This window comes from Mobula hypostoma, chromosome 9 (assembly GCF_963921235.1).
Source record: "Mobula hypostoma chromosome 9, sMobHyp1.1, whole genome shotgun sequence".
Taxonomy (NCBI): Eukaryota; Metazoa; Chordata; class Chondrichthyes; order Myliobatiformes; family Myliobatidae; genus Mobula; species Mobula hypostoma.
In genome coordinates, this window is record NC_086105.1 from 14,614,160 (window position 1) to 14,642,131 (window position 27,972).

Here is a 27,972-nt window from a genome sequence, read left to right on the forward strand (position 1 = left end):
TGACTATCCTCTCACCCCTCACTAATCAAGAATCTCTCAAGATTGATAAATATTTCCCTCTTTGTGATGTTGAGGACTTTGCCACAAGAATGGAATAACAAAAAGGGAGTCAGAACTTCGCACCTTGACATGCTGTTTGGGTTTGTGTTAAAATTTTAATTCAGTTAATCCCATGAATTGTCTTGAATCTGCCAATGACTACAATGTCACAGGATCATAACAGAAAATCTTAACTGTGCACCAGTGGCTGGACTATACTACATGTTTCTACACTGGCTGGATCTGGTGGTTCCTATTGGAACTGCAGACTTTGAGCCACTGGAATTTCAGTAAGACCTGGACTTCCCTTACATGCACTATTAAATGAGGAATTCTGGGATTCGCACAGTCTTGCAAGACTGGAAGATTACCACTCAACTCTTAGGCTGAGTTAGACTTTGAGTCACCCCTAGGATGAGGCCTGTTGGTTGGGCATAGAGTCTGCTGCAGTTACAGGGCTTAAAAATAAAGCATTGGTCCGTTGAGGCACAGATGTGCTTTTTGTCTTTTTCCCTCTGAGATCTGTAAGTCTTCAGAACTTTCTACCTCAAAGTGTAATGGGCACAAAGTCTAAATATTCTTGAGGTAAAGAAGAGTGATTCTTGATAAACAAGGAGTGACGGGATAGTCAGGAACATGAAGATAATGTTGCTATCAAATCAGCCATGGTTTTATTAAGCAATCAAAGAAGAGGCCAAGTGAAATACACCCGTTCCTATTTCATATGTATGTTAGTTACCTGCAAGTATGTTAATGTTTTTATTAACTTTATCCTTTGTGATTTTAAAGGTTTTAACAATAATTCAATAGTTGTTATATGTCACTGACTATCAGAGACATTCAGAAACTCTTCATATCATCGCCAAATTTAACAATGACAAAGTTCTGCTCTAAGCTTTGCCTCCTGTCAGAATATTTCCAGAATGTTCTAGGGTGGGGCCACTGCACATCATCACCTGCAGTCTGATCATCTTTGGTACCTTACCTCCTGACTGAAAGGGCACGAGCTCATCAGCCTCAAATGAGTGCACAAGAGAGAGAGAACTGTCGGCCAGGTGTTGAGCTGGTCCTGAAAGATTCAGCATAATATTTTTGTTTCTCTTTACTGAAGGCAAGCTTAACAGGGTCAGCCAAAAGAAAGATACTGCAGATGGTAGAAAACTGCAAGTGCTCAGCAGGTCAGGCGGCATCAATGGAGGAAGAAGCATTTGTTTCAAGTTAATAACTTTTCGCCAAATTGGGGGTTCAATGACAAAATTGGGGGTAGCCCATAGTGAGCAAACTGCAGCACGTCTAGGCAGAGGCAGGTTGGTGTGAGCACGGCAGTGGGAAATTGAGGTGACAAATGCATGTAGACAGTTTGTAGTGAAACATTTTTAAGAGCTAGTCCTGATGAAAAGCCCAGTCTGAAACAGTGTTTCTGTCATTCCACAGATGTCTTCTGACCTGCCAACCTCTGTCTTTTTTATTATCAGTGGTATATTTTTTTAAAATCAAACATAGACTTTGCAATTATAAGTGGCTAATTTACATAAAACTATGAATAAATAGTAGTATATTTCCACCATTAGATTATAAGACCAAAAAACCGTAAGATACACAAGATCAGAATTAGGCCATTTGGCCCATCGAGTCTTCTCCACTATTTCATCATGGCTGATCCATTTTCCCCCTAAGCTTCAATCTCCTGCCTTCTCCCCTATCCTCTCATGCCCTGTCCAATCGAGAATCTATCAACCTCTATCAAAATTATATATTGGTCCTTGAGATGAAGTCACTTCCTACTGAAATGTCAATCACAGAGTACCTCAGCTTGCCTTTCTCTCCTCAAAATTCAGAAGGATCAGTGTCCAGTTTTGTACAAGAACAACACCAATCCTCCTGTCCATCAGCCTGGAGTCTCACACCTGCTTGTGACTGAGGTTGATTCCGTTTGCATAACTTGCATAAACCTGCAGAAATCAGCATATTGGTTCTGCATAATCTCTTGTGTTCATGCGGGAGTTCTGATGTTAAAATAGATATTGTGTAACGTTGTAGTTACTTTCCAAATAAATAAACTACTGGCTTTGCTACTTTAATTGCATTCTGGAAAATATGTTTGTTGCAAGTTCACAGCTCACTTACAACAACAGGCTGACCTATTGATATTAGTATAGATTATCTCGAATGCCTTTGTTTGATAATTTGTTACTGTGAAGTTCCGTTGCATCTTGTGTACGTTTCTCCTGAGCTTCAAACACGAGGCAAGTAGATAGAAACAGCAGGCTTGACAACCATGTATGGGAAAAGTAATCCTATGCATGAAGGGTTCCAACCCTGGTCACGAATCTAAGCAATTACAACCCATATTTTTAAATTAATTAATTTCTGAAATTAAGGTTATAAGAACCTAACAAAGATCTTGAGAAACTCCATTGGACAAAGAGGTTCCCACTGATAACTTCAATAAAGCAAAAGTCCACAGAGTTTCAGTTCTGAATAGTTAACTTCGATCATATTCTTGTGGTAAAACAAATATGCAAAAGTTATTAACTACAGTAAATTTCCTTCAATACAAGTAGTTGGCAGGAGAACTGGGGTGGGGTGTGGGGAGGATGAGACTGGCAAACTTGTGACAGAGAATAGGTTAAAGAGAGATTAGTGGGGAAAAGGGACTGTGGACATACAAATGCAGATTCAATGGATCAGACTTACTCCTGTTAGTAAGAAAAAAAATATGAGCATACCAGATACAAATGTGCAATCTGGAAGCAACGTACATTTTAAGTATGCAACATTACTTTCTATTAGCCTAAAGTAATGAACATTGCTATCAACTCCAAATGTAAATTTACATTGGTGGAACAGATTACTAGCAGATTCCTCAATGCGATGGGAAATTTTGCAGGACCCAATATAATGGTCACTGTCAAGTGCAGCTGTCTTATATGTGAAAACTCTAAATACACCACTCACAATTTCCACTGGCAATTCAATCTATTTGAATACACAAGCAGGACACCTGCAAATTCTTCGGTATGGGTTTACCAGCATCATGGATTTAAATCTACGATCTTTTATTGTGACAGAAACTATTTCACAACATGATATATAACGTAAGTAGTTGTAACTGTTGTTGCAAGTTAATTTGTAATTATCCATGTCCAGGAAATAGCATTAAAATTACCTTCAGTGTTTTACGCTGTTAAGATAGAACTGACTGAGGGATTCTGCCCCTTCCTTTATTGCCCACTCTGGCCTTTTATCTCTTTTCACCTGCCAGTCATTTCGCCCTGGGTCCCTTCCTCCTTCCCTTTCTCCTATTGTCCACTCTCCTCTCCTATCAGATTATTTCTTCTCCAGCCCTTGACCTTCCCCACCCACCTGCCTTCACCTATCACCTTCCAGCTAGCCTCATATCCCTCCCCCACCTTTATATTCTGGCATCTTCCCCCTTCCTTCTCAGTCCTGAAGAAGGGTGTCAATCTGAAATGTTGACTCTTTATTCAATTCCATAAATGCTTCCTGACCTGCTGAATTCCTCCAGCATTTTGTGCCTCCCACCTAAACCTTTATTGAAATGAATTGCTCTCAAATGTTATTGGGTCGCTAATGCAATTATGCTTGTTCACCAAATTTCTGCCAAATTTTTTACATATGGCTTATAAAACAGTTTTTCAGTTTTCATTTTAACTAGGTAAAAAAATCTGTTTATCTTCATTCAGACTAGCATATTGTCCATCTCTGATTTGATCTTTGGGGGAGCAAGTATAAATTTTGACAGTTTTCACCATTGTAGCTCCTAAAAGTTTTGTATGTGAATGATGGTCAACCTGTCTTTAGCAAAATGGGTCCAACACTGGGGTGTCTTCTAGTCCAACTTTTCCTCATTAGTAACTTTCATGTATAATTAAAATCAATGAGAAGTATGTTGGCTGTAAGTGCATGTCTATAGTATGTTTTGAAATGAAATTTGTCACCATTAAGATTAAATTGATGCAATTTTCCACAACATTGTTCCCACAGCTAATGATCTCACTTTAGGGACCATCTCTTGATCTCATGTTCTCGTTATTTATTGCTATTTATTTATATTTGCATTTGCAAAGTTTGTTGTCTTCTTCACTCTGGTGGATCTTTCATTGATCCTGTATTAGTAACTATTCTACAGATTTGCTGAGTATGCCAATAGGAAAATGAATCTTAGGGTTGTATATGGTGACATATACGTACTTCAATAAAATTTATTTTGAACTTTCAACTGCAGATTGTAACATAAAACATTAAAATATAGCTCATATATTTCCATCACAGTTCTAACAATTTCGAAACAAGTGTTTTTAAATGCTGTTTCTCAATGATCTGTGCTGTTACAGGAGTATTTCAACAACTGAGATAATTTGGTGATGTTAGGTTTACGGGCCATTTTGCATGTACACATGACTAAAAACAAAGGCTGTCTTTCAGTGAAAATTAATAAATGCTATGGTGTTTCCTAACTTTCATCAATGGCTGTAAGTAACACAAACAATAGAACAATTTATAGTTCTCCCAATGATTTCTCTCAATTTCCTTCTTAATAATGTTAATTTAGTCTTAAAATAAACTAAACTAATGGAAAGTACAACCAATAAATAGGCTAATTGCTATATTGCCAAATTAACTAACAAGCTTGCAATTCCATTTCTCAAGTTAGACTTCATTAACTTTACCATGTGCATTTGAATAATGTTCCAACTTATTGTATAATATACTCACAAAAGCAAATACTTTGAATTGTTGAATGATAGATTAATGACAAATGCAACAACAGACTTGATTGCCTGTTGAAATTTAATCTGCCGTGCTGCTGAAAGACAATTTTCAACTTTAGTAGCAACTTATTTCTGCTAATTCGAGGCAAATGGCAGAATACAGTGTGATGTTATTAAAGTTTCATGGCTAATTTAATCCCTAATGAAGTAAATCTGACAAAGATTATTTCCAATATGAACACCGTTTCTTGTGAGCTAAAAATGCAGTGAGTCAGGAAAGCTTTAGAAACATTAGAAACTGTGGCATTTCATTACAAGATCTGCTGTGTCACAATATATTGCACGAATGCTGCCTGTCAATCCCACCTGCTTTCTTGATGAATAACCACAGGTTATTAAAAGAGATTTAAGTAAGTCCATGAATACAAACTCCCAATGATTCAGCTAATGTCCTATATAACTGCAGTCATACTAGAAATCATTATAGCAGCAGCCAATCACAGAGTCATACAGCACAGAAACAGTCCATTCAGCCCCTTATGCCATGCTGACCATCACCTATCTAACTTGGCAGCACTGTAGTGTAGTAGTTAGCACAATGCGTTACAGTACCAGTGACCCAGGTTCAATTCCTGCCACTGCCTGTAAGGAGTTTGTACATTTGCCCCATGGCCACCTGGGTTTCCTCCAGGTGCTCTGGTTTCCTCCCACAGTCCAAAGACATACCAGTTGGTACATTAATTGGTCAATGTGTAAATTGACCTGTGATTAGGCTAGGATTAAATCAGGGGATAGCTGGGCAGCATGGCTCCAAGGGCTAAACGGGCCTATTCCATGCTGTATCTCAATCAATCAATCAATCAATAATAATCCCATCTACCAGCACTTGGTCTCCAGTATTCCATGTTTTGACAATGCAAGTGTTCATCCAGCTACTGATTAAATATCGTGGGAGTAGGTACTTCCACCACATTCTCAAGCAGTGTGTCTCAGATTGCAAAAACCTACTGTGTAACTCTTCCGTCCTGCGGAAGGGTCTCAGCCCAAAATATTGACTGTACTTTTTTTTCCATAGATGCTGCCTGGCTTGCTGAGTTCCTCCGGCATTTTGTGTGTGTTACTGTGTATCTTGTTTCCTTAGGCACTTTCAACTCATGCCTTCTTGTTTTAGATACCTATGTCATGGGTAAAGGCTCCAGATGTTGGGTCTCAACCCAAAATGTTGACTGTTCCTTTCCCCGCACAGATGCTGTTCAACCTCCTGAGTTTCTCCAGCAGTTTGTATCTGCTTCATCCCCACCAGTCTGTCCTCATAACTGAAACATTCCACCGTAGGCAACAACTGGGTAAATCTCTGCTGAATTCACACCCTTCCAATAGGGTGGTGACCAGAAGTAGGCATATATTGTAGGGGTGGCCGAATCAAAGTTTTATAAAGTTGTAACATGATCTCCATGCAATTGTTCATGAAAGCAAGTGATCTACAGTGGATGCCTTCTTCACCATTATTTCAACCTGTGCTGTAAGCTTTAGGGATCCAAGGACTTGTTATCCAATGACTCTACAGTTCATGGTGTATGTCCAAACCCTCTTAGACAACCCAAAATGCATCTCTTTGCACTTATCAGGATTCAATTCTATACTCAATTTACCATTGAACAATATAATTGTACAACTTAAGACCATGTTCCTTCTTATCAACATCATCAGTCTGCCTGTCGTCTGCAAACTATCTTCTGTATTGAAATGCAAATCATTAAAGTATATGGCAAATGGCAATGGGGCCAGCACCAATCCTTGGGGTACAGCATTATTCGCAGGCTTCCAATCAGTAAAGCAATTCTCTGCCACTTGTCTTTGTCTCCTGTTGCTCACCCACCTTTGCATCCAATTAGCCAACTTTCTTTAAATCCTATAAGGTCTAAGCTTTTGGACCAGCATTCATTGTGGGACCTTGTCAAAGACCTTGCTGGTGATAAGTAGACTACATCAACTACACTTCCCTCATCAATATATTGTGTTACTTTATACTTTAAAAATTAATAACTTGATAATTAATAAAGTTATTAATTTGTATTTGACTTCTGTCACTATGGTTACACTTTTGTCTTTAAAAACATTAGAGAAGATAGTTTGAATTTTTTTGTATTCTTCCTGTTAATCTATTCTTCTTTAGTTAGTTTACCTCAGGGGTCCCCAACCTTTTTTGCACTGTGGACCGCCAACCCAGGGGCAGTGGTGGTGGTAGGGTTGCCAATGGACAAGGGTAGCAGTCAGATACGTTGTGTTTACCCCGAGAAAGACTACCATGACCATGAAGCCTTGCACAGGCACCTGTGTGCGCATGCGTGTACGTACCGATTCTTTTCTCTACAAATCGTTTTCGGCGATTCAGTTCGGGCGGGGGAGAGGGGGATGTTAATCACGACCGGAATATAGTTGATAAGTGGCTAATACACTCAGTTTCGTTTCTGAAAGGGTTTCTCTAACGAATTTAATATTAAACACACAGCGCATATTTTCCTCGTATGAATATAGTGATAAGTCAATTATCAGGGGAGGACAGGGGAGCTTGAAGTAAGTGTTGAACGAACTTCCAGTAGAAGTGGTAGAGGCAGGTTCGACATTATCATTCAAAGAAAAATTGGATAGGTATATGGACAGGAAAGGAATGGAGGGTTATGGGCTGAGTGCAGGTTGGTGGGACTAGGTGAGAGTAGCGTTCAGCACGGACTAGAAGGGCAGAGATGGCCTTTTTCCATGCTTTAATTGTTTTATGGTTCTATAAGTCACTTATAAGTCAATTACATCATAACATTTTAAGTAACGTTTAGATATTAAACACACAGCACATATTTTCCCCGGATGAACATATAAAATCATTAGTGGGAGCCCTGGGCTTGTTTCCCTGCAACAACACAGTCCCATCGAGGGGTGATGGGAGACAGCGATACTCGAAGGGATTCCTTATGTCCAGTCTATTCTGCAATTTAGTTTTTGTTTCATTCATTGCAGAGATATGTTGGAAATGGAAGCAACGTTTTCAGTGCTTTCGTGGCTATCTCAGGATATTTAGCCTTGACTTTGATCCAGAATGATGGCAGAGATGTCATGTCAAACATATTTTTCATCCCGTCGTCATTTGCAAGCTTGAGGAGTGGATCTCCTTCCCGCGCTGACATGGATGACGCGCGGGTAATGACCTCACGTGCCTTCAAGCTCAACAGTGGGCTTGACAGGGAATGAGGAAAGGTGCAACTGACTCATATCGCCAAATCATATCGTTTCCTCACGTCCCGGTGGTTGGGGACCGCTGGTTTACCTTATACTTCCTTGTCCTGGCTAGAATGATCATGTTTAGTCTACAGTCATACTTGCTTTGCCTTATAGCATCCATTCTCAAGCTGAATTTTGAATCTGATTTGTGTTGATCAAACCGTTTTCCATTGAGAACGACATGATTTTCAATCTACAAAGCAGCAAATTGCTGAGAACTTCAGTAACAGTGGTAAGAATCTATAATTTCCATCAATTTCCTATCACTTTCACAACGAAGTGTTTTAATCCACAATATAAACCATGATTGAAAAATACTTACAGCAGTTCGGATTTTTTTTTTAATTATTAGAATAAAACAGCATTTTGGGAAGCACATGTCCAGCATTTTCACAATAAAACCAAACTCCTAGAATTGTAGAAAATATGCCTAAGTCCTACTTATCACACTCTTTCATTTAGTTTTTGATACTTTTTTTATCAAAGCTGTTACTCAGACTTTGTAATTTTATCTCTTAAGTTCAGATCTTCATCAGAATCTAGCCAAGGAGAGAAATATTGTTTCACTGGTTGCTTATGAGAATACTAAAACTGGAGCTTAACTGATCAAATGGACACAAAGAAAATCTCTTCAGGTACAGTGGAATCATCTCCAAGATTACAGCATTAATTGGATTAATCTTATTTGCCCTTACAAGAATTTCTCTTATACTACTCTTAATGCAAAAAATAGTAATTATTTCCATTCTTCTAGTTGAAGTTTAATTATTATGGGTTAATCATGGGTGTACTCACTGTACACCCATGATTACGTAGCCAAGTTTCCATCGAACTCAATATATAAGTTTGCTGATGACACAACAATTGTAGGCCGTATCTCGGGTAATGATGAGTTTGAGTACAGAGAGGAAATTAAGAACCTGGTGGCATGGTGCGAAGACAATATCCTATCCCTCAACGTCAGCAAGACGAAGGAATTGGTTGTTGACTTCAGAAGGAGTAGCGGACCGCACGACCCAATTTACATCGGTGGTGCACAAGTGGAACAGGTCAAAAGCTTTAACTTCCTCGGGGTCAATATCACAAATGACCTGATTTGTTCCAACCAAGCAGAGTTCACTGCCAAGAAGGCCCACCAGCACCTTTACTTCCTGAGAAAACTAAAGAAATTTGGCCTATCCCCTAAAACCCTCACTAATTTTTACAGAAGCACCGTAGAAAGCATTCTTCTAGGGTGCATCACAACCTGGTATGGAAGTTGTCCTGTCCAAGACCGGAAGAAGCTGCAGAAGATCGTGAACATGGCGCAGCACATCACACAAACCAATCTTCCATCCTTGGACTCACTTTACACCGCACGCTGTCAGAGCAGTGCTGCCAGGATAATCAAGGACACGACCCACCCAGCCAACACACTTTTTGTCCCTCTTCCCTCCGAGAGAAGGCTCAGGAGCTTGAAGACTCGTATGGCCAGATTTGGGAACAGCTTCTTTCCAACTGTGATAAGACTGCTGAACAGATCCTGACCCGGATCTGGGCCGTACCCTCCAAATATCCGGACCTGCCTCTCGGTCTTTTTTCACTTCCTTACTTTCCATTTTTCTATTTTCTATTTATGATTTATAATTTAAATTTTTAATATTTACTATTGATTTGTAATCCAAGGAGCGGGAAGCACAGAATCAAATATCGCTGTGATGATTGTATGTTCTAGTATCAATTGTTTGGTGACAATAAAGTAGAAAGTATTATTCAACCAAACATGAAAACCCAAGAATACAGCCAAACGAAAGAATGATCCTCTGGGGTAAGGTGCAGAACACAGTAATAACAGACCTACACAGCACAGGGCACATGTAGCACATACAAGACAGCAGTAATCATACAGTCACACAAAAATATATAATATAACCCAAATCCAGAACCTCCATGTTCAATGAACTCCATTCTACCATAATGTCGAGAGTTTAAACATCTCCTCATCTGGACATTTTATTTTAGACATGAGCTGACTAGAGTACCTAATATTGTTAACCTCCTTACCTTTACTAAGTATACTTGGCAGTCACTGACATAATCGTACTCCAGGCCATCAAAGCTGCGATAATGCCGATCACTATAAACGGTACAGACTGCGGGACACGGGTGGTATGTGCAGTTAAAAACTCCTCGCTGACATATACTAAGGAAGGAAATAATCATTCAAGTTAGGCTAAGCTGCAATATTTTCTTCAATTAATGGAAAAACCCATTGGAATTAATACAATTATTAAATTGTGAATTGCCATCATCAATAAATTCGGAGTGATACGAGTTATCAGAACAAATCATCACTAATTGGAAGGTCAATGGATCAGCAACGAGGCTCAACAATTACACAATCTGCAAAATAAGTAGACAAATTCCTGTATCTGTTTTCAAGAGAATGCTGACAGCTCTGTTTACTGGCCAAATTTTTGCTGAAAAAATCTGTAGCAAAAGATGTAATGGCAATAGAGTTATGGAGAAACTTTCAACTATTTGTTACTGATTACTGTAGGACTGTGAAGATCTGGTATCTGATTGTTCATATATCTCACTGGTTCAGCATCTAGCTCACTCCTTAATACTCTTATAATAAGAGGCTTTATCCACAGATACTCATAAGGTTGATCAGGTGTTATTGGACGTGTGGCCGAGTTGTGTAGCTGGGGTCAGGAACTTGTCTGTGGCGGGCGCCAGTGTCCAAAGTGTAGATCAGGTGAGTCACCCCAACCCTCCCCTCTCCATTGACACCCCCAGCCTCCCCCCTCCCACCTCTGATCCCAGCTCTCAAGATTCCAGCCTTGAACTCCAGGCCGGGTCTTTATGTGCTGCTATTGTAACTCCCGTCTCCCCTTCCCCCACCAATACTCTGCAATCCTGCCTCCCTCAGATCCCACCATCAGCTCCTGGGCCCTCAGAGGCTCCATCTTCCTCTCACCCCAACCCTCCCCTCTCCATTGACACCCCCAGCCTCCCCCCTCCCTCCTCTGATCCCAGCTCTCATCCGTGCCCGGTCTTTACCATCCCCTCCGACCTTCAACTGTCGGAGGCAGAGCGCTCTGTTCTCAGTAAGGGCCTCACCTTTGTCCCCCTTCACCCACACCTCAGCAAGTTCCGTGTTCGCCATGATGCGGAACTTTTCTTCCGCCGTCTCCGTCTCCGAGCCTACTTCTTCCGCAAGGACTCTTCCACCCTCACCGATGACCCCTTCTCCCGTCTTCAACCCTCCTCTTCTTCATGGACACCCCGCTCTGGTCTTCTGCCTGCTCTGGATCTCTTTATCACTAACTGCCGACGGGACATCAAACGTCTCGACTTCACCGCACCTTGTCCCCATTCCAACCTCACTCCTTCGGAACGCTCCGCTCTCCACTCCCTCCGCACTAATCCTAACCTTATTATTAAACCCGCCGATAAGGGGGGTGCTGTTGTAGTCTGGCGTACTGACCTCTACCTTGCCGAGGCACAGCGACAACTCGCGGATACCTCCTTTTATTTACCCCTCGATCGTGACCCCACTAAGGAGCACCAGGCCATTGTCTCCCACACCATCACCGACTTTATCCGCTCAGGGGATCTCCCATCCACTGCTGCCAACCTTATAGTTCCCACACCCCGCACTTCCTGTTTCTACCTCCTACCCAAGATCCACAAACCTGCCTGTCCTGGCAGACCTATTGTCTCAGCTTGCTCCTGCCCCACTGAACTCGTTTCTGCATACCTCGACACGGTTTTATCCCCCCTTGTTCAATCCCTTCCTACTTATGTTCGTGACACTTCTCACGCTCTTAAACTTTTCGATGATTTTAAGTTCCCTGGCCCCCACCGCTTTATTTTCACCATGGATGTCCAGTCCTTATATACTTCCATCCCCCATCAGGAAGGTCTCAAAGCTCTACGCTTCTTTTTGGATTCCAGACCTAATCAGTTCCCCTCTACCACCACTCTGCTCCATCTAGCCGAATTAGTCCTTACTCTTAATAATTTCTCCTTTGGCTCCTCCCACTTCCTCCAAACTAAAGGTGTAGCTATGGGCACCTATATGGGTCCTAGCTATGCCTGCCTTTTTGTTGGCTTTGTGGAACAATCTATGTTCCGTGCCTATTCTGGTACCTGTCCCCCACTTTTCCTTCGCTACATCGACGACTGCATTGGCGCTGCTTCCTGCACGCATGCAGAACTCGTTGACTTTATTAACTTTGCCTCCAACTTTCACCCTGCTCTCAAGTTTACCTGGTCCATTTCCGACACCTCCCTCCCCTTTCTAGATCTTTCTGTCTCTGTCTCTGGAGACAGCTTATCCACTGATGTCTACTATAAGCCTATTGACTCTCACAGCTATCTGGACTATTCCTCTTCTCACCCTGTCTCTTGCAAAAACGCCATCCCCTTCTCGCAATTCCCCCGTCTCCGCCGCATCTGCTCTCAGGATGAGGCTTTTCATTCTAGGACGAGGGAGATGTTTTCCTTTTTTAAAGAAAGGGGCTTCCCTTCCTCCACTATCAACTCTGCTCTTAAACGCATCTCCGCCATTTCACGTACATCTGCTCTCACTCCATCCTCCCGCCACCCCACTAGGAATAGGGTTCCCCTGGTCCTCACCTACCACCCCACCAGCCTCCGGGTCCAACATATTATTCTCCGTAACTTCCGCCACCTCTTACGGGATCCCACCACTAAGCACATCTTTCCCTCCCCCCCCCTCTGCATTCCGCAGGGATCGCTCCCTACGCAACTCCCTTGTCCATTCGTCCCCCCCATCCCTCCCCACTGATCTCCCTCCTGGCACTTATCCGTGTAAGCGGAACAAGTGCTACACATGCCCTTACACTTCCTCCCTTACCACCATTCAGGGCCCCAAACAGTCCTTCCAGGTGAGGCAACACTTCACCTGTGAGTCGGCTGGGGTGATATACTGCGTCCGGTGCTCCCGATGTGGCCTTTTATATATTGGCGAGACCCGACGCAGACTGGGAGACCGCTTTGCTGAACATCTACGCTCTGTCCGCCAAAGAAAGCAGGATCTCCCAGTGGCCACACATTTTAATTCCACATCCCATTCCCATTCTGACATGTCTATCCACAGCCTCCTCTACTGTAAAGATGAAGCCACACTCAGGTTGGAGGAACAACACCTTATATTCCGTCTGGGTAGCCTCCAACCTGATGGCATGAACATCGACTTCTCTAACTTCCGCTAATGCCCCACCTCCCCCTCGTACCCCATCTGTTACTTATTTTTATACACACATTCTTTCTCTCACTCTCCTTTTTCTCCCTCTGTCCCTCTGAATATACCCCTTGCCCAATCTCTGGGTCCCCCCCACCCTTGTCTTTCTTCCTGGACCTCCGGTCCCATGATCCTCTCGTATCCCTTTTGCCTATCACCTGTCCAGCTCTTGGCTCCATCCCTCCCCCTCCTGTCTTCTCCTATCATTTTGGATCTCCCCCTCCCCCTCCAACTTTCAAATCCCTTACTCACTCTTCCTTCAGTTAGTCCTGACGAAGGGTCTCGGCCTGAAACGTCGACTGCACCCCTTCCTAGAGATGCTGCCTGGCCTGCTGCGTTAACCAGCAACTTTTATGTATGTTGCTTGAATTTCCAGCATCTGCAGAATTCCTGTTGTTTACCTAATATTATGCTTTGTAACTTCAAAACACTAAACTAATTCAAAGGAAGACAAGGGAGTCCAAAATGTAGGTCTAACTTTGAGGTGCACACGTGTCATGGGATAGCGTGAAGATGTATGCAATGCACATATTTATACATACAACACGTAATTACTTAAATGAACAAGAACACTTAATCAACCAATATATATGCAAGATTACTCAAATATTACTGAAATTTTAAATACACAACACCTAGAGTCAGGGTCAAAAGTAGAAGCCCAAGAGCTGAAACTCACCGGGTTCAGTCACCCTCACTGGGTTTAGTTTCTCACTCCCTTTAACCTTCACCTTCTAGTTCACTGGAAAATGCATTATACTACTATGTCAGATGCAAGAGAAAGGCGAAATAAAAGTGTATTCATAACAAGACTAACATTCAACTGTATAAAATCTTCTGGTGCAGCAGTATTAGAGTCCAGTTGGTGCTGGATTGTCAGTTTCACAGCATATAGATTAAGAAAATTATATATTAAATTGGTGATTTGCACATGCGTTGGTGGGAAAAGTTTCTAAAAGTTATTAACACCACAAATAAATGTTTTTTTTTGGAAAATTCACCAATGGATAATCCATTTTAGTATAATAAAAACAGGCGTGCACGTACCAAGTGTAACAGTGTGTGGAAACCACTTCCCCAGGCAAATATTCCTGCCCTTTCCAACGGCATGGGCAACTTTCAGGCAAAAAGCAGTCATCACCATGCTTAATCAATCTAGGGCATGAAGGAAGAAAAAAATCCTAAGTTTTCAATTGTACACATAAAGAAGAAATAATTTTGTTCTAAAGTATGTTTAGAAAACAGCACAAACAACAATTTGACAGCCAAGGAGGGTTATCAGAAAGGAATGGGAGATGAAGCAGCTCTCCCAATAATTTGTGAGATCACTGTGGTGGTGAGGCCATGATTTTGGCTCAGAAACACAACATGAAGGATTGCTTTGGGATTTAATTAAGATAAGAATACTGAGGGTAGGTACCCTGGGAAGATTAGTGTATAGACACCTGGAGAGGAATGGGCTGCACCAGGTTTCAGATGCCCAAGACACGCCTTACGATGAGCATACCAAAAAAAGCTTGTCATGACCACACACACACACACTCTCTCTCTCTCTCTCCCTCCCTCTCTAAAAGTAGCTATACTTCTGTATAAATCAAGAGATTATGATGGATTGTAATAGAGGTGGTACAATAGTTACAGTTGATATTGTTCATTAGATGGATTGGACAAAAAAGATTACTACACAAAATATGAACACATAGGTTTGGTTACAATATGGAAAGGGGATGAATAGGGGATTACTGTATGAGCAATCAGGATTAATGAGTCATTTTTGGTGTGAGATGTCATGGGATCAGTACTGTGGCCTCATTTAGTTACAATCTATATTGATGATTTGAAGGAATCAAACTATCGTAGCCAGGCTTGACATAAAAATAGGTAGATTAGCGGATTGAGGAGGACACAAGCAGCATACAAAAGGATTTGGATAGATTAACTGAGGCAAAAAGTTGATAGTTGGAGTATACCCACACTGGAACAAATAATAATAAAGCAAATTATTATTTAAATGGAACAAGGCTACAGAATGTTACAGGAGAAAATTCAAAAATCAGAAATACGAAGGGGCTTGGGGCTCCTCATGCAGGATACCCTAAAGGTTAACTACCAGGTTGGATCGGCAGTAAGGAAAGCGAATGCTATGTTGGCATTCATTTCAAGAGGAATAGTGTATAAGAGGAAGGAGGTGTTGATGAGGCTCTATGGGGCACTGATGAGACCTCATTTGGAATACTGTGTGCAGCTTTGGGCCCCCTATCTTAGAAGGGATATTCTGATGTTGGAGAGAGTTCAGAGAAGATTTATGAGGATGAGTCCTGGAATGCAGGGGCTAACATTTGAGGAGCGTTTGTCGGCTCTTGGATTGTATTCATTAGAGTACAGAAGAATGAGAGGGGATCTCATAGAAACATTTCGAATGTTGAAAGGGGTAGACAGAGGGTTAGACATGGTCAAAGGAAGTTTCCACTAGTGAGGCACCTAGAATTAAGATGGAAAAAATTCTCAATGAGGTGTTGTTGATTTGAGACAGAGATAATGAGGAACTTCTTCTCTCAGATTCATTGGAATTGTCAACCCCAAAGAGCTGTGAATGCAGAGTCAATGATTACCTTCAAAGCAAAGAATAACAGACATTGAATCACGAGAATTCAAGAGGTATGGGAGAGAATGGGACATTGAAGTCAAGATTGGATCACCTGTGATCTTACTGAATGGTGCATCACACTTGAGGGCCAGGTGGTCTACATCTTACCCTTCTGTTCTAAAGTCAAAGTCTGTTTCAGCATGCCTCACTCAACTACTATAATCTTGAAAGAAACACTTTTTAGACATGGAGGCAAAATCTGTGTAAAATTAACACTGACATTTTGGCAACAATATGGAAAAATACAAAGGAATTTTTTGTGTAATTTGTGCATTTTATGAACATAAAATATTTTTGTTCGCTCAATTATGGGGGAATACAAAACCTTTTTAGATGATTGCTGACAGATGTTTTCTAGTTTTCAAATTCCCTTATCAGTCACATTTCTTGACTATTCACACTAGCAACCCAACAGAATTTCATTAATGCTTTTACTAGTAACACCAGTTTCCATGCTGTATAACCATAGGACTTTATGACTCTAGTCATTATATTACCATTTCCTTTAATTCACAGAGGATGTTTGATGCTAAATGCATTTCTTTTCTTCTCGCATTTTGCGTGGGAGAATGGTTGAGGGGGATCATTAATGAATTTTCAGAGATGAAGCAGTTCTTCTTTTTATATATAATATCAATACCCCTCTGGTTCACAATAATCAAACTAGAATTTTCAGCCAGATTCTCAACACCTCTTGCTTTTTGTCAATGACTAACTAAAACCTGCATTTATATCCTGCATTAGCATTGAGCAATGTCCCAAAGCATTCCACAGAGCTGTTACTGGCAAAGAGTTCACTGAGCTGAAGGAAGACTGGTGGGTTTTGGTTTCTTCCAAGACTCTCCCCCAAAATCATCCCTGGGTCCATAGCTGTTACCCTGCAATAAAGCAACTGTTCAAAAAGCAGTTTCCTCAAGGATAAAGGCTGCTTTGAGCATTTTCGCTATCTCTTCTTAAGCGCAATATCCTGGTGCCTCAGACAGCAATAATCCTGTGCTCTGTGATGAGTGGACATTCACAAACTAACCCATTATAGAAATAAGCTATATCAAACTTCAGGACACCTTAATGCTCTTTACACTAAACAGAGTTTTCCTGAGGCGTGATCATTGTTGTTGTGTAGAAAAAGCAGCAGGCAAATTTTACTCAATAAGCTGCAGTATGAAAATTGTGCGTTAACTTATCTTAATGATGTTGACTAAGGAATGAGCATTGATCAGGAGAACCATGATAACTTCAGTACCCTTCTTTGAGCCAATACCTTAGGTGAATGATATGGACCCAGTTTCAAATCTTAACCGAAGTGCCACTGGGAGTGTAACTATCCTGCTGTACTCTAGTGGAATGCCAGTCTAAAGTTCTGGGTAGAAACACTTCATATTGAACATAAGCCACAAGCGTCTGTGACGGAAGTGGGAGAGCTCGCAAATATGCCATAATGATGCAACACAAACTATTGACATCTGAAAAATATCATGGTAAGCATTCAAATTAATGTCTGTCTGTTGGTATTTCAATGCACTTACCCAGGAGGACAAATGCAGCCGGAAATGCATGGAGTCATGGGTGAGCAGGTAACGTTCATCATCAGGTTTTCACACGTGACCTCACAAGCTGCTCCAGTCCAAGGCAGGCCAGGCAGAGGGTCTCGACAGTCAAAGTATCTTTTATTCTGTGGGCAGACCCCTGGTTCAGGTTCTATGTAAAGTTGAAGTGACGCTTGTTTTAACATAGTTCACAAATCAAAGGGGTAGTAATTAAAGCAAATTACTTTATCAAGCAGGTCAGCATATTAAGATTGGGAATATAATTCTAAGTTTTATTCTTAGAATTGAGTACTAAAGCTATTATATGTATTATATGATCTGAAAGAGACCGAAGGCTTGTAGGCTGCACTGGCTTTCTCCCCTTTCCTCTTGTATGCAGATCAGATTGTGCATATTTTTGGTTTGTTAGAGATATATATACCTGACAGAGTACAAGGCATATCCCGTGGATGTGTAAGACTTAAAAATGGGGACACTAAGCCAGAAAGTCTGATACTACAGCAACAGAATGCAGCTCAGGGCCTTCTGCTTGTTGTTTAGAATATCTTTCAGTAGTTTAACACTACCACATCAAAGGATTTTCCTGCTAACACTAAGAAACATCCTTGTGTTTAGGTACTTAACCATCCCAACCAGCAGCTGAGGAAGACGGGTCTTGTGAAAGCCGCCTGTCTCATCTGTATTACTGGTCTTTGATTTTGCCTCAACCAAGTCCAAACACTCTGCCCTCTCTCTTTCTATTCTACCCGCCCAGGCATTAACAAGCTCAAAACTGAAAACCCCTGAATAGGCTTTCTTTGTTTTCTCAGTATCCACCTGCAACGTACTTGCCAGAAGCAAAGGGCTGGAAAAAGAAATGTGAAATATTGGCCTCTATGGGTTATGGTGATACTCCTTTATGAAATCTCAAACAAAATAATGATATAGTTCTGAAGCTAATCATTTGATTGTTACTGTTAGCCACGTTTTTATTCAAAGGATTCAAAGTGCAGTTATTAAGGTACGTATGCAGTATACACCCCTTAGATTCATCTTCCCACAGCCAGCCATGAAACAAAGAAAACCATAGAACCCATTCATAGAAAAACACCAAACATCCCCCCCATCTGCAAAAAACAAATTGCACAAATGGCAACAAGAATATCAAATCCCCCCCATCTGCAAAAAACAAATTGCACAAATGGCAACAAGAATATCAAATCCCCCCCACGCAAAAAACAAATCGCGCAAACAGCAACCAGAATGGAGCAAAAACACAGAAAATAAAACAAAAAATCTACTGTGAAACAGTAATTATAATGCATTTGGATCAGGATGTAGTTACATGGATTTCACATTAATGACATGTTTCCTTTAAATATTAGCTCTCAAAACTATAAACTGAACAACAAATACTTCTGCATAAATGTCTCCTCGGATCCTGGACATATTTACTCAAAATTAGTTTAAGAACAGTAACAGGAGAACACTTCCTGTAAACATGATTCACCTTACAAATGCTTAATTTTATAAAATCTAATGCAGGTGATGGCAAACTGTAATATACCTGGATCTGTGGGAGCACACCCTACTCTTCCATTCCTGCACAAACTGGAAAAGAAGGAAAATTCCATCAGCTCTGCTGGAAAACTTTCACCTTTCTTTTATAATTACCTTAGAATTTCTGTGGCCAACTTAAAGATTATGTTCACTACAAACTGAACAAAACTAATTATTGAACCTCACAAAATAATCTGAACAAACATTGTAGCTGGTTTTGGAAAAAATCATTTAAACTATTTCATTCGGTGGTACGGCGCACAGTGCTTTACAGTACCAGCGACCCGGGTACAATTCCTGCTGCTGTCTATGAGGAGTTTGTACGTTCTCCCCGTGACCGTGCGGGTTTCCTCCAGGTGCTCTGGTTTCCTCCTACAGTCCTGGGTTGGTAGGTTAATTGGTCAATGTTTTAGGCTAGCATTAGTCATAGTCATAGTCATACTTTATTGATCCCGGGGGAAATTGGTTTTCGTTACAGTTGCACCATAAATAATAAATAGTAATAAAATAGTAATTAAATCAGGGGTTGCTGGACGGCGTGGCTCAAAGGGCCTGTTGCGTGCTCTATCTCAATAAATAAAAAAGATAAATAAATAAATAACCATATCAAGCGCTCAGGTGAATTGAATAGCAGAATCTGAATAGCAATTTTCAATAAAGAACCGCTGTAATACCATGGTCCCGAATTACTAAATGTGACTTCTCCTGCCTGAAATATTCCTCCCATAAAGTGACAGGAGCACTGCGATCTAGAAGAAACACAGGAGAGATATTGAACCAGTTTGTTATCATGTATTGAAGGCAGAAGAATTTAAAGACCAATATATAAAAACCTAAAAAACAAATTTCAATGGAACTGAATTTTTGAAGTGAAATTCACTTGCATATGTACATCTAGTATTAAGTCAAACATTATAATGGGGAACATGTTTCCATCCCATAAACTATCATTTTTACTGTAATGCACAATGTGTCTGTTCATGTTACAGTTCAGCTGAAGAGCAGTAGTGGTGTGCTGGAGAGATTGGCCATGAGGGATAGTCACACAGCGAACACATAACTGTTCTGAACAGTTCTAATTCCTGATGTGCATGTTCAGCGTTTTCTGTAAAATGGCCTCGCTTGATTCCCTTTGTTCTCATTATAAAAAGCATTTTCCTCTTCAAAAACAGAAGCAATTCTGTAGATGCTGGAGATCCAGAGCAACACACACAAGATGCCGGAGGAACTCAGCAAGTCAGGCAGCATCTATGGAATAAACAGTTTTGGACCGAGACCCTTCTTCAGGACTGGAACGGAAGGAGAATTATGTCAGAATAAGGTGGGGGGAGGGGAAGGAGGGCAAGCTAGAAGGTGATAGGTGAAGCCAAGGGGTGGGAAAGGTAAAGAGCTGGAGGAGAAGGAATCTGATAGGAGAGGAGACTGGAACATAGGAGAAAGGGATGAAGGAGGGTCACCAGGGGAGGTGATAGGCAGGTGTGGAGAAGAGGTACGAGGCCAGAGTGGGGAATAGAAGAAAAGGGAAGGGGAAAGGAAAAATTTTTGGCAGGAGAAATTGATGTTCATGCCATCATGTTGGAGGCTAACTAGATGGAATATGAAGTCTTTCTCCTCCACCCTGACAGTGGCCTCATCATGGCAAAAGAGGAGACCATGGAATGAGATAACGGATGGGAATAACTAAGAAATTTTCACTATCTGAGCATTGCTATGAGTAAATAAGTGAGCAGACCCATTGTTACCAGTCTCTTTTCTCATTAAACACCATGAAATTGGACAGGATCGGGCTTATGTGGCAGTCAGAAGCATATGGAGCCTTGTGATTGGACCTTCTATGTAATCTTCAAGAATAATTTGAAGATCAAACTAAACTCATTCCTTTCTCTTCTAAATGCTTGGTCATTGTGGCTCCTTCCCAACACAACCAGTAGTCCCCAAAATAATGGTCATGCTGAAGACTTTGAATTTGCTGTTATACCCCATTTCCATCTTGTCCCATTGAAGACAAAACATGAGTGAGACCAGAATCTTGGCCCAGATCTCAGCCAAAGGGTAGTGGGTTATGGAAATGAATCAAGAGAGAAAGTTTTAGCAGAATCTTCCCTTACTGACATGGAACCCCTGAGTCTGGTGGCTCAGGAACATGGGAGACCGAAAGGAGATCTTAGAGATATATAAAATTACAAGGGGTATAGATAGGGTGCGTGCTCACAGGCTTCTTCTCCTCAGGTTTGGTGAGACTGGAACTAGAGCTCATATATATAGCGTAAAAGGAAGAGGGGACCAAGTGTAGTGTATGTAAGTTTGCTGATGATACTAAGTTGAGTGGAAAAGCAAACTATGCAGAAGATAAAGAGAGGCTGCAGGGAAATACAGATAAGTTAAGTGAGTGGGCAAGGGTCTGGCAGATGGAGCACAATGTTGGTAAATGCGAGGTCATTCACATTGGAAGGAAAAACAGAAGAGCAGATTATTATTTAAGTGGTAAAAATATTGCAGCACGCTGCTGTGCAGAGGGACTTGGGAGTGTTTGTGCATAAATCACAGAAGGTTGGTTCGCAGGTGCAGCAGGCTATCAAGAAGGCAAATGGAACGTTGACCTTCATTGCTAGAGGGATTGAATTTAAGAGCAGGGAGGTTACGGGGCAACTGTACAGGGTACTGGTGAGGCCACGCCTGGAGTACTACGTGCAGTTCTGGTCTCCTTACTTGAGGAAGAATATAGTGGCTTTGGTGGCAGTGCAGAGGAGGTTCACCAGGTAGATTGAAGAGACAAGTGGGTTAGACTATGAGGAGAGATTGAGTGTCCTTGGGACTGTACTTGCTGAAATTCAGAAGAATGAGAGGAGATCTTATCGAAACATATAAATCATGAAAGGGATAGATGAGATAGAGGCAGGAAAGTTGTTTCCACTGATAGATGAGACTAGAAAAAGAGGACCTAGCCTCAAGATTCAGGGAAGTAGATTTAGGATGGAGATGAGGAGGAACTGCTTTTCTCAGAGAGTGGTGGACCTGTGGAATTCTCTGCTCAATGAAGCAGTGGAGGCTACATCAGTAAGTATACTTAAGACAAGGTTGGATAGATTTTTGCATAGTAGGGGAATTAAGGGTTATGGGGAAAAGGCAGGTAGGTGGAGATGAATCCATGACCAGATCAGCCGTGATCTTATTGAGTGGTGGAGCAGGATCAATGGGCCAGATGGCCTACACCTGCTCCTATTTCTTATGTTCTTATGTGAATAAACAGAAATTAAAATAAAGTTTAGCACTGATGGAACACCCAAAACATTAACACTGTGTATTGCTCTGTAGATTCCATCCAACCTGCAGAGTATTTCCAGTACTTTATTTTCAACTTTCTGCAGTCACTATTCTGCACAAGTCATATAAATTACCTGACACAACAAAGTGGTAAAGAGTTTTAGTTTGGTACTGAAAACTAATGATACACTGAGACAGATTCGTTCATAAACGAAACTTACTCTGTTACACAGCGATGTATTATTTCATCATAAAATGTTCCATTGGGGCAGTTGCAGCCTTCGGCACAATCACCACCACAAACTGCATATGAAGAAAGGGACTGGCAGGTGCGACCACAAGAGGAAGAACAGGTGTGGTACAACATGTTAACCGGACAGGTAACACCTGTACAGAAATAAAAGCAGAATTTTACTTAAAATGTCATAAACTTTTCCAGTGCACATCTCAACAGCAAAAACACTGTTGCATATATGTGCAATATGTAAAACATGCCGTCTCTCCTTAGCAGCCAGAAATAATCTAAACAGGTGCAGATTACAGGGAAAGTAAGCTGGCCAATGGAATTGCTTTGAGAACTGGAATAGACTTGATGGGTCACAAGATCTATTTCATAATAAAAAATAAAGCAACAAATATTAATGCAAGTACAGATTTTACTTTATTCATTTTTTTAAAAAAAGGGGTCAAAGAATCAAAGTACATTTAAAGTCGGAGAAAAGTACAGCACAGAAAAAGGCCCTACAGCCTGTCTAGTCCATGCTGAACCGTTTAAACTGCCTACTCTCGTTGACCTGCACCAGGAATCATAGTCCTCCATATTCCTACCATTTATTATCAAAGTATGTATGCAGTATACAGCTCTGAGATTTGTCTTCCCACAGACAGCCACAAAACAAAGAAACACCATGGAACCCGTTCAAAGAAAATATTGAACATCCAAAATCGCAAGAAAAAGAACAAATTGCTCCAATGGCAAAAAAGAGTGAAAAACACAGAATATAAAACATCAAACCACAAAGTCATTGAAACACAGCTGTTTAAAGAAAGACAGAGAACAAGTATGAACTGGAGGACAATAGTTCACCCTCATCCCCGTGCAAAATGTGTTGTTAAGAAATGGCTCTTTTGTAGTATTATACTTCCAAATCCAGTTTCTCACACTTCAAGTTTGACTCTGAATTCCCTTTGAGATTTTTGGTCTTGGCTATACTGTAAAGGCTGATTTATACTTGTGTGTACGGGCTACACTGTAGCCTATGTCGTAAGCCTGATTTACACTTTTGCACAGCCCTACGCCATAGCGCGCATGCATAGTTGTGTCTGCGTCACTCTGCAATTCACGGCCAAAACGCTAGTTGGCGGTGGGGTTTCTATTGCCACTGTGTTTAGTTTCTTCGTGAGAGACCTGGACGAGGAAATGCATTTCAAATATTTTCCGATGTCGGCAGGTAGATTTGATTCATCGTCTCCAACCATTTATGTTGCATCAGTGTACAGACACGGCGGAGAAAAGCAACCAGAAATGCGTATGAGGAAATGCGCTGCTAACACGCGGCCCAATCACAGTTGTTGTGGTCTGCGTTGCCGCGATGCGTGAGTTACATTTTTGGGGAGGTGCACGTCACCCTACAGCGTAGGGTACGCGGTACCTACGGCATACGTTTGACGCACAAGTATAAATCAGCCTTAACTACCAGGAAGGGAACCCAAATGGTTACCAATAGCTTGGACGAAAATGAAAGCTGAATCTTCTTTGTACCACCTTCATGGATCTCACAAAAGGAGCACAGATCAGAGAGGAGCAGCTAGGACTTTCAAGGACATATACATACTGCCCAAGTAAAGGAGTGGAAGTGGAGAGAAAACATAAATGAAACAAAAGAAAGGAAGTTGTACATCTTAGTTACAAATAATTACTATCAATTTTAAAGCCTTTGTGCTTTAAAGGCTGCATCACAGCCTGGTATGGAAACACAAATGCCTTTGAATGGAAAAGCCCACAAGAAGTAGTGGATACAGCCCAGTCCATCTTGGGTAGAGCTCTCCTACACGGAACGCCGTCATAGGAAAGCCATATCCATCATCAGGGACCCCCACCACCCAGGTCATGCTCTCTTCTCACTGCTGCCATCAGGAAAAGGGTACAAGAAGCATATGACTTACACCACCAGGTTCAAGAACAGTTAGTACCATAAGGCTCTTGAACCAAAGGGGATAACTTCACACAACTTCACTCACCCCGCAACCTATGGGCTCAATTTCAAAGACTTTTCATCTCATGTTCTCAATATTTATTGCTTATTTATTTATTATTATTATTTCTTTCTTTTTGTATTTGCACAGTTTGTTGTCATTTGCATACTGGTTGAACACCCAGTTGGTGCGGTCCTTCATTGATTATATTATGATTATTATTCTATTATGGATTTATTGAGTATTATACAAAAGTACAATAAATTAAGTGCGATAAAATATATTTATTGTACTTCTGTATGTTGAAGCACACATCCCTTGAATGAACATGTAATTATTAACCAGTATTTGCATTTCCAATAGCTGAAAATGATGATCTGGAAACAAAAGATACAGTTATATTGAAGATATTTTCATTTACTGTAACTTCTTCTAAATAATGAAAAGTATCTTATAATTTAGCACAGCATTTTATACCTATAATATTTGTCTCTAAATGTTTCCCCTTATTTTTGTTTTTCGTCCTTTTTGGTGTCATCTTCTCCCTTTTTGAGTCACATTCAATTGGTAATTCATAGTATGTTCATTCATTCATTGGCTTCAATCCTTTCAAAGTTATGCTAATTCACAAAATAATTGAATTGAGACAGACAGCCTTTGTGATTTCCTTCTCCCTAATCTGGAATACATAACAGTAAGGTCTCCAGCCCTTTATCTCTTTCACAAACCAACTTCACAGCTCTTTACTTCATCCCCTCCCCCTCTCACGGTTTCACCTATCATCTGCCACCTTGTACTTCTTCCTCTCCTCCCTCCACCTTCTTATTCTGACTCCTTCTCCCTTCCTGTCCAGTCCTGATGAAGGGTCTCGGCCCAAAACGTCAACTGCTTACTCTTTTTCATAGATGCTGCCTGGCCTGCTGAGTTCCTCCAGCATTATGTGTGTATTGCTTTGGATTTTTCAGCATTTGAAGATTTTCTTGTGATTTATAACAGTAAGATGATCACTGAGGAGTTGAGAAAATAATGATTTACAAATAACCCAAGCCAATTAAGTGGCAAATAAACTGGTGCTTGCACTGTTCCAGCTCAACACCAAAGGCCTCAGGACTGAAGAAAGCAGAGGAAGGCATAACATTACTCACTTTCCTGTTATCTCATTGGCACCATTATTATAACATCGCTTTTTTAATTTTACTTATTTATTTATTGAGATACAGCGTGAAATAGGCCCTTCTGGTCCTTCAAGCCATGCCACCCAGCAATCCTCTGATTTAATCCTAGCCTAATCGTGGGACAATTTACAATGACCAGTTGATCTACTAACTGGTAGGTCTTTGGAATGTGAGAGGAAACCAGAGCACCCGGAGGAAATCCACCCTGATACAGCCACTATACTATCATACTTACCACAGTCCGACACTTTCGATCTGAAGTCAATGAAAACTTTGTGTTTGGCACAAAGGTAGGCATAGTGTGCAAGAGCAGTGCACATGCAGAACCTTCCGCCTTTGCAGGCATCATAACGACACTGCTGATAATAGAGGCTGGGATTCACAAAGGTATGGCACGGTGCAAAGAGTTCTTGATTGAGAACATCACACATTGTGGTTGCATATAAAGCTAGGTGCAAATAATCCAAAAATAGGTTAAGTTAGTGGATTTTAGAAGTTTTGAAGTTATAAATTTATAGATAGAGTTGAGAATTGAAGTTAATATAATATTTTGTATCTAATGAAATAGGTACCATTTTGTTGGTTGGTATCACAGGGATCAACTAAAGGAATATTTACTGGGGCTATGCAGGCAGATGAAATCTTCCATGCATTGGCATGTAACTGTGGAGTACCTTCAATCATACCTACAGGGGAACTAAAAGTAAGAAGGAATTGTTAGGATGTTTCTCATCACTAAATAAACTGATAATCTAAGAACTCTTAAGCAACCAAATAAGCAAATCTCACGCACTGGGGGATTAATTGCACTGACAGTTCTGCATGTAATTTGAACAATTCTGCACTGAATATGTATTGCATTGCTTAATCATTCAAGCACTTAATGCTAATAGCAATGAGGAAGGTTTCCAATAATACCATTTTCAAGGATCACACTCTCCTCTTTCACTTTGCACCAAAGCATACTCACCTCTGGCTGGTGGTTCCAATGGGAACTGCCAGTAACATCTTCCTCGTGGAACACACATCAAAGTTGCTGGTGAACGCAGCAGGCCAGGCAGCATCTCTAGGAAGAGGTACAGTCGACGTTTCGGGCCAAGACTGATAAAGGGTCTCGGCCCAAAACATCGACTGTACCTCTTCCTAGAGATGCTGCCTGGCCTGCTGCGTTCACCAGCAACTTTGATGTGTGTTGCTTGAATTTCCAGCATCTGCAGAATTCCTCGTGTTTGCGTTTTTAATCTTCCTCGTGGGTCAGTTCGTCTCTGACTTCTGCACCTGCGTAGTGAAATGCAGCAGTCAGAGATGAACTAGACCCTCAACACTGAGTCCAGGGACCATGCACAAACTGACCAGGCTGAGGGTCCAGATGTGATTCACATCGTCCCCTCAGCTTTATCTAGGGATGGTTGGAGTGCTGTCTTTAAGAAGTACAGGTTAGTAACTGATTTTTTTTTTAATTTTACATTCTCGATGTTTTGAATATATTTTTAATAGTTTAAGTTAACTGTAGGTAAATTTTTTTTCTAACTTTAATTTATTTTAAAATTATATTTATTTGGGCTGTTCTGAAATGTTTCAATTAATCATTATTTTATTAATTGCAACATGCTTAGAACAATTAAATATATTGTTCAGTGTCTTAGGCCAATCACCAGAGTTTAACACTGTAGTAACTTATGTAAGCAAAGGGGTCCTCTGCCTAATGCAGTCACTGTGTCAGCCAGGGTCTCGACTCAGTTGGAACCATAGAGCCACTAGTGGCCCTGCAAAGAGAAAAAAGTTGAAGGGTATGCTCAAGGCCTTCTTAAAGAAATACTTCATTGATTCTTGGGAATCTCTAGTCCACCACTGCTCAAAGTGGGGAAAGAACATTTAGAAAGGCACTGCAGACCTGTACAACATGCATCAGGATCACATCAGGCCCTGTATATCCATTGGAAAGGACAAGCAGCCTCACCAAGGTCACCAAGCCTGCTGTGTCAGCCCCTCCTGCTCCATCTGTGGTTCCCATATGGGTCTCAGTAAACACCTCAAAGTCCACAGAGACCAAGTGTGCAGACCGAGTTGAGCTCACTTGGGCCTTTCATTATCCAAGTCTGTATCCCATTCCTTTCCTAATATGCAATTGTTCATGCCCACATCTTCAACCTCTCATTGCGCCCTTCTGAGATTCCCGCCTGCTTTAAAAGAGCAGCAATCATACTGGTGCACAACGAGATCAGGGCTGGGCTGCCTCAATAACTATCGCTCACTATCAAAAGGTTGGTTGTGGCTATAATTAACTTATTAGACCAAG

The 27,972-nt window shown here is 41.1% G+C and overlaps 1 protein-coding gene across 1 annotated transcript in view; it reads right to left on the reverse strand.

Moving 5' to 3' along the window:
• Positions 1 to 27,972, reverse strand: part of otogl (otogelin-like) — a 167,884-nt gene that overhangs the window by 100,443 nt on the left and 39,469 nt on the right. Inside the window, exons 16-23 of the mRNA XM_063059518.1 lie at positions 26,246 to 26,370; positions 25,909 to 26,121; positions 22,524 to 22,689; positions 19,713 to 19,787; positions 19,046 to 19,089; positions 17,479 to 17,650; positions 14,353 to 14,460; positions 10,095 to 10,233 (exon numbers count right to left, since the gene is read on the reverse strand). Of these exons, the coding sequence (XP_062915588.1) occupies positions 10,095 to 10,233; positions 14,353 to 14,460; positions 17,479 to 17,650; positions 19,046 to 19,089; positions 19,713 to 19,787; positions 22,524 to 22,689; positions 25,909 to 26,121; positions 26,246 to 26,370 (1,042 nt within the window). The remainder of the gene's footprint in view (positions 1 to 10,094; positions 10,234 to 14,352; positions 14,461 to 17,478; positions 17,651 to 19,045; positions 19,090 to 19,712; positions 19,788 to 22,523; positions 22,690 to 25,908; positions 26,122 to 26,245; positions 26,371 to 27,972) is intronic.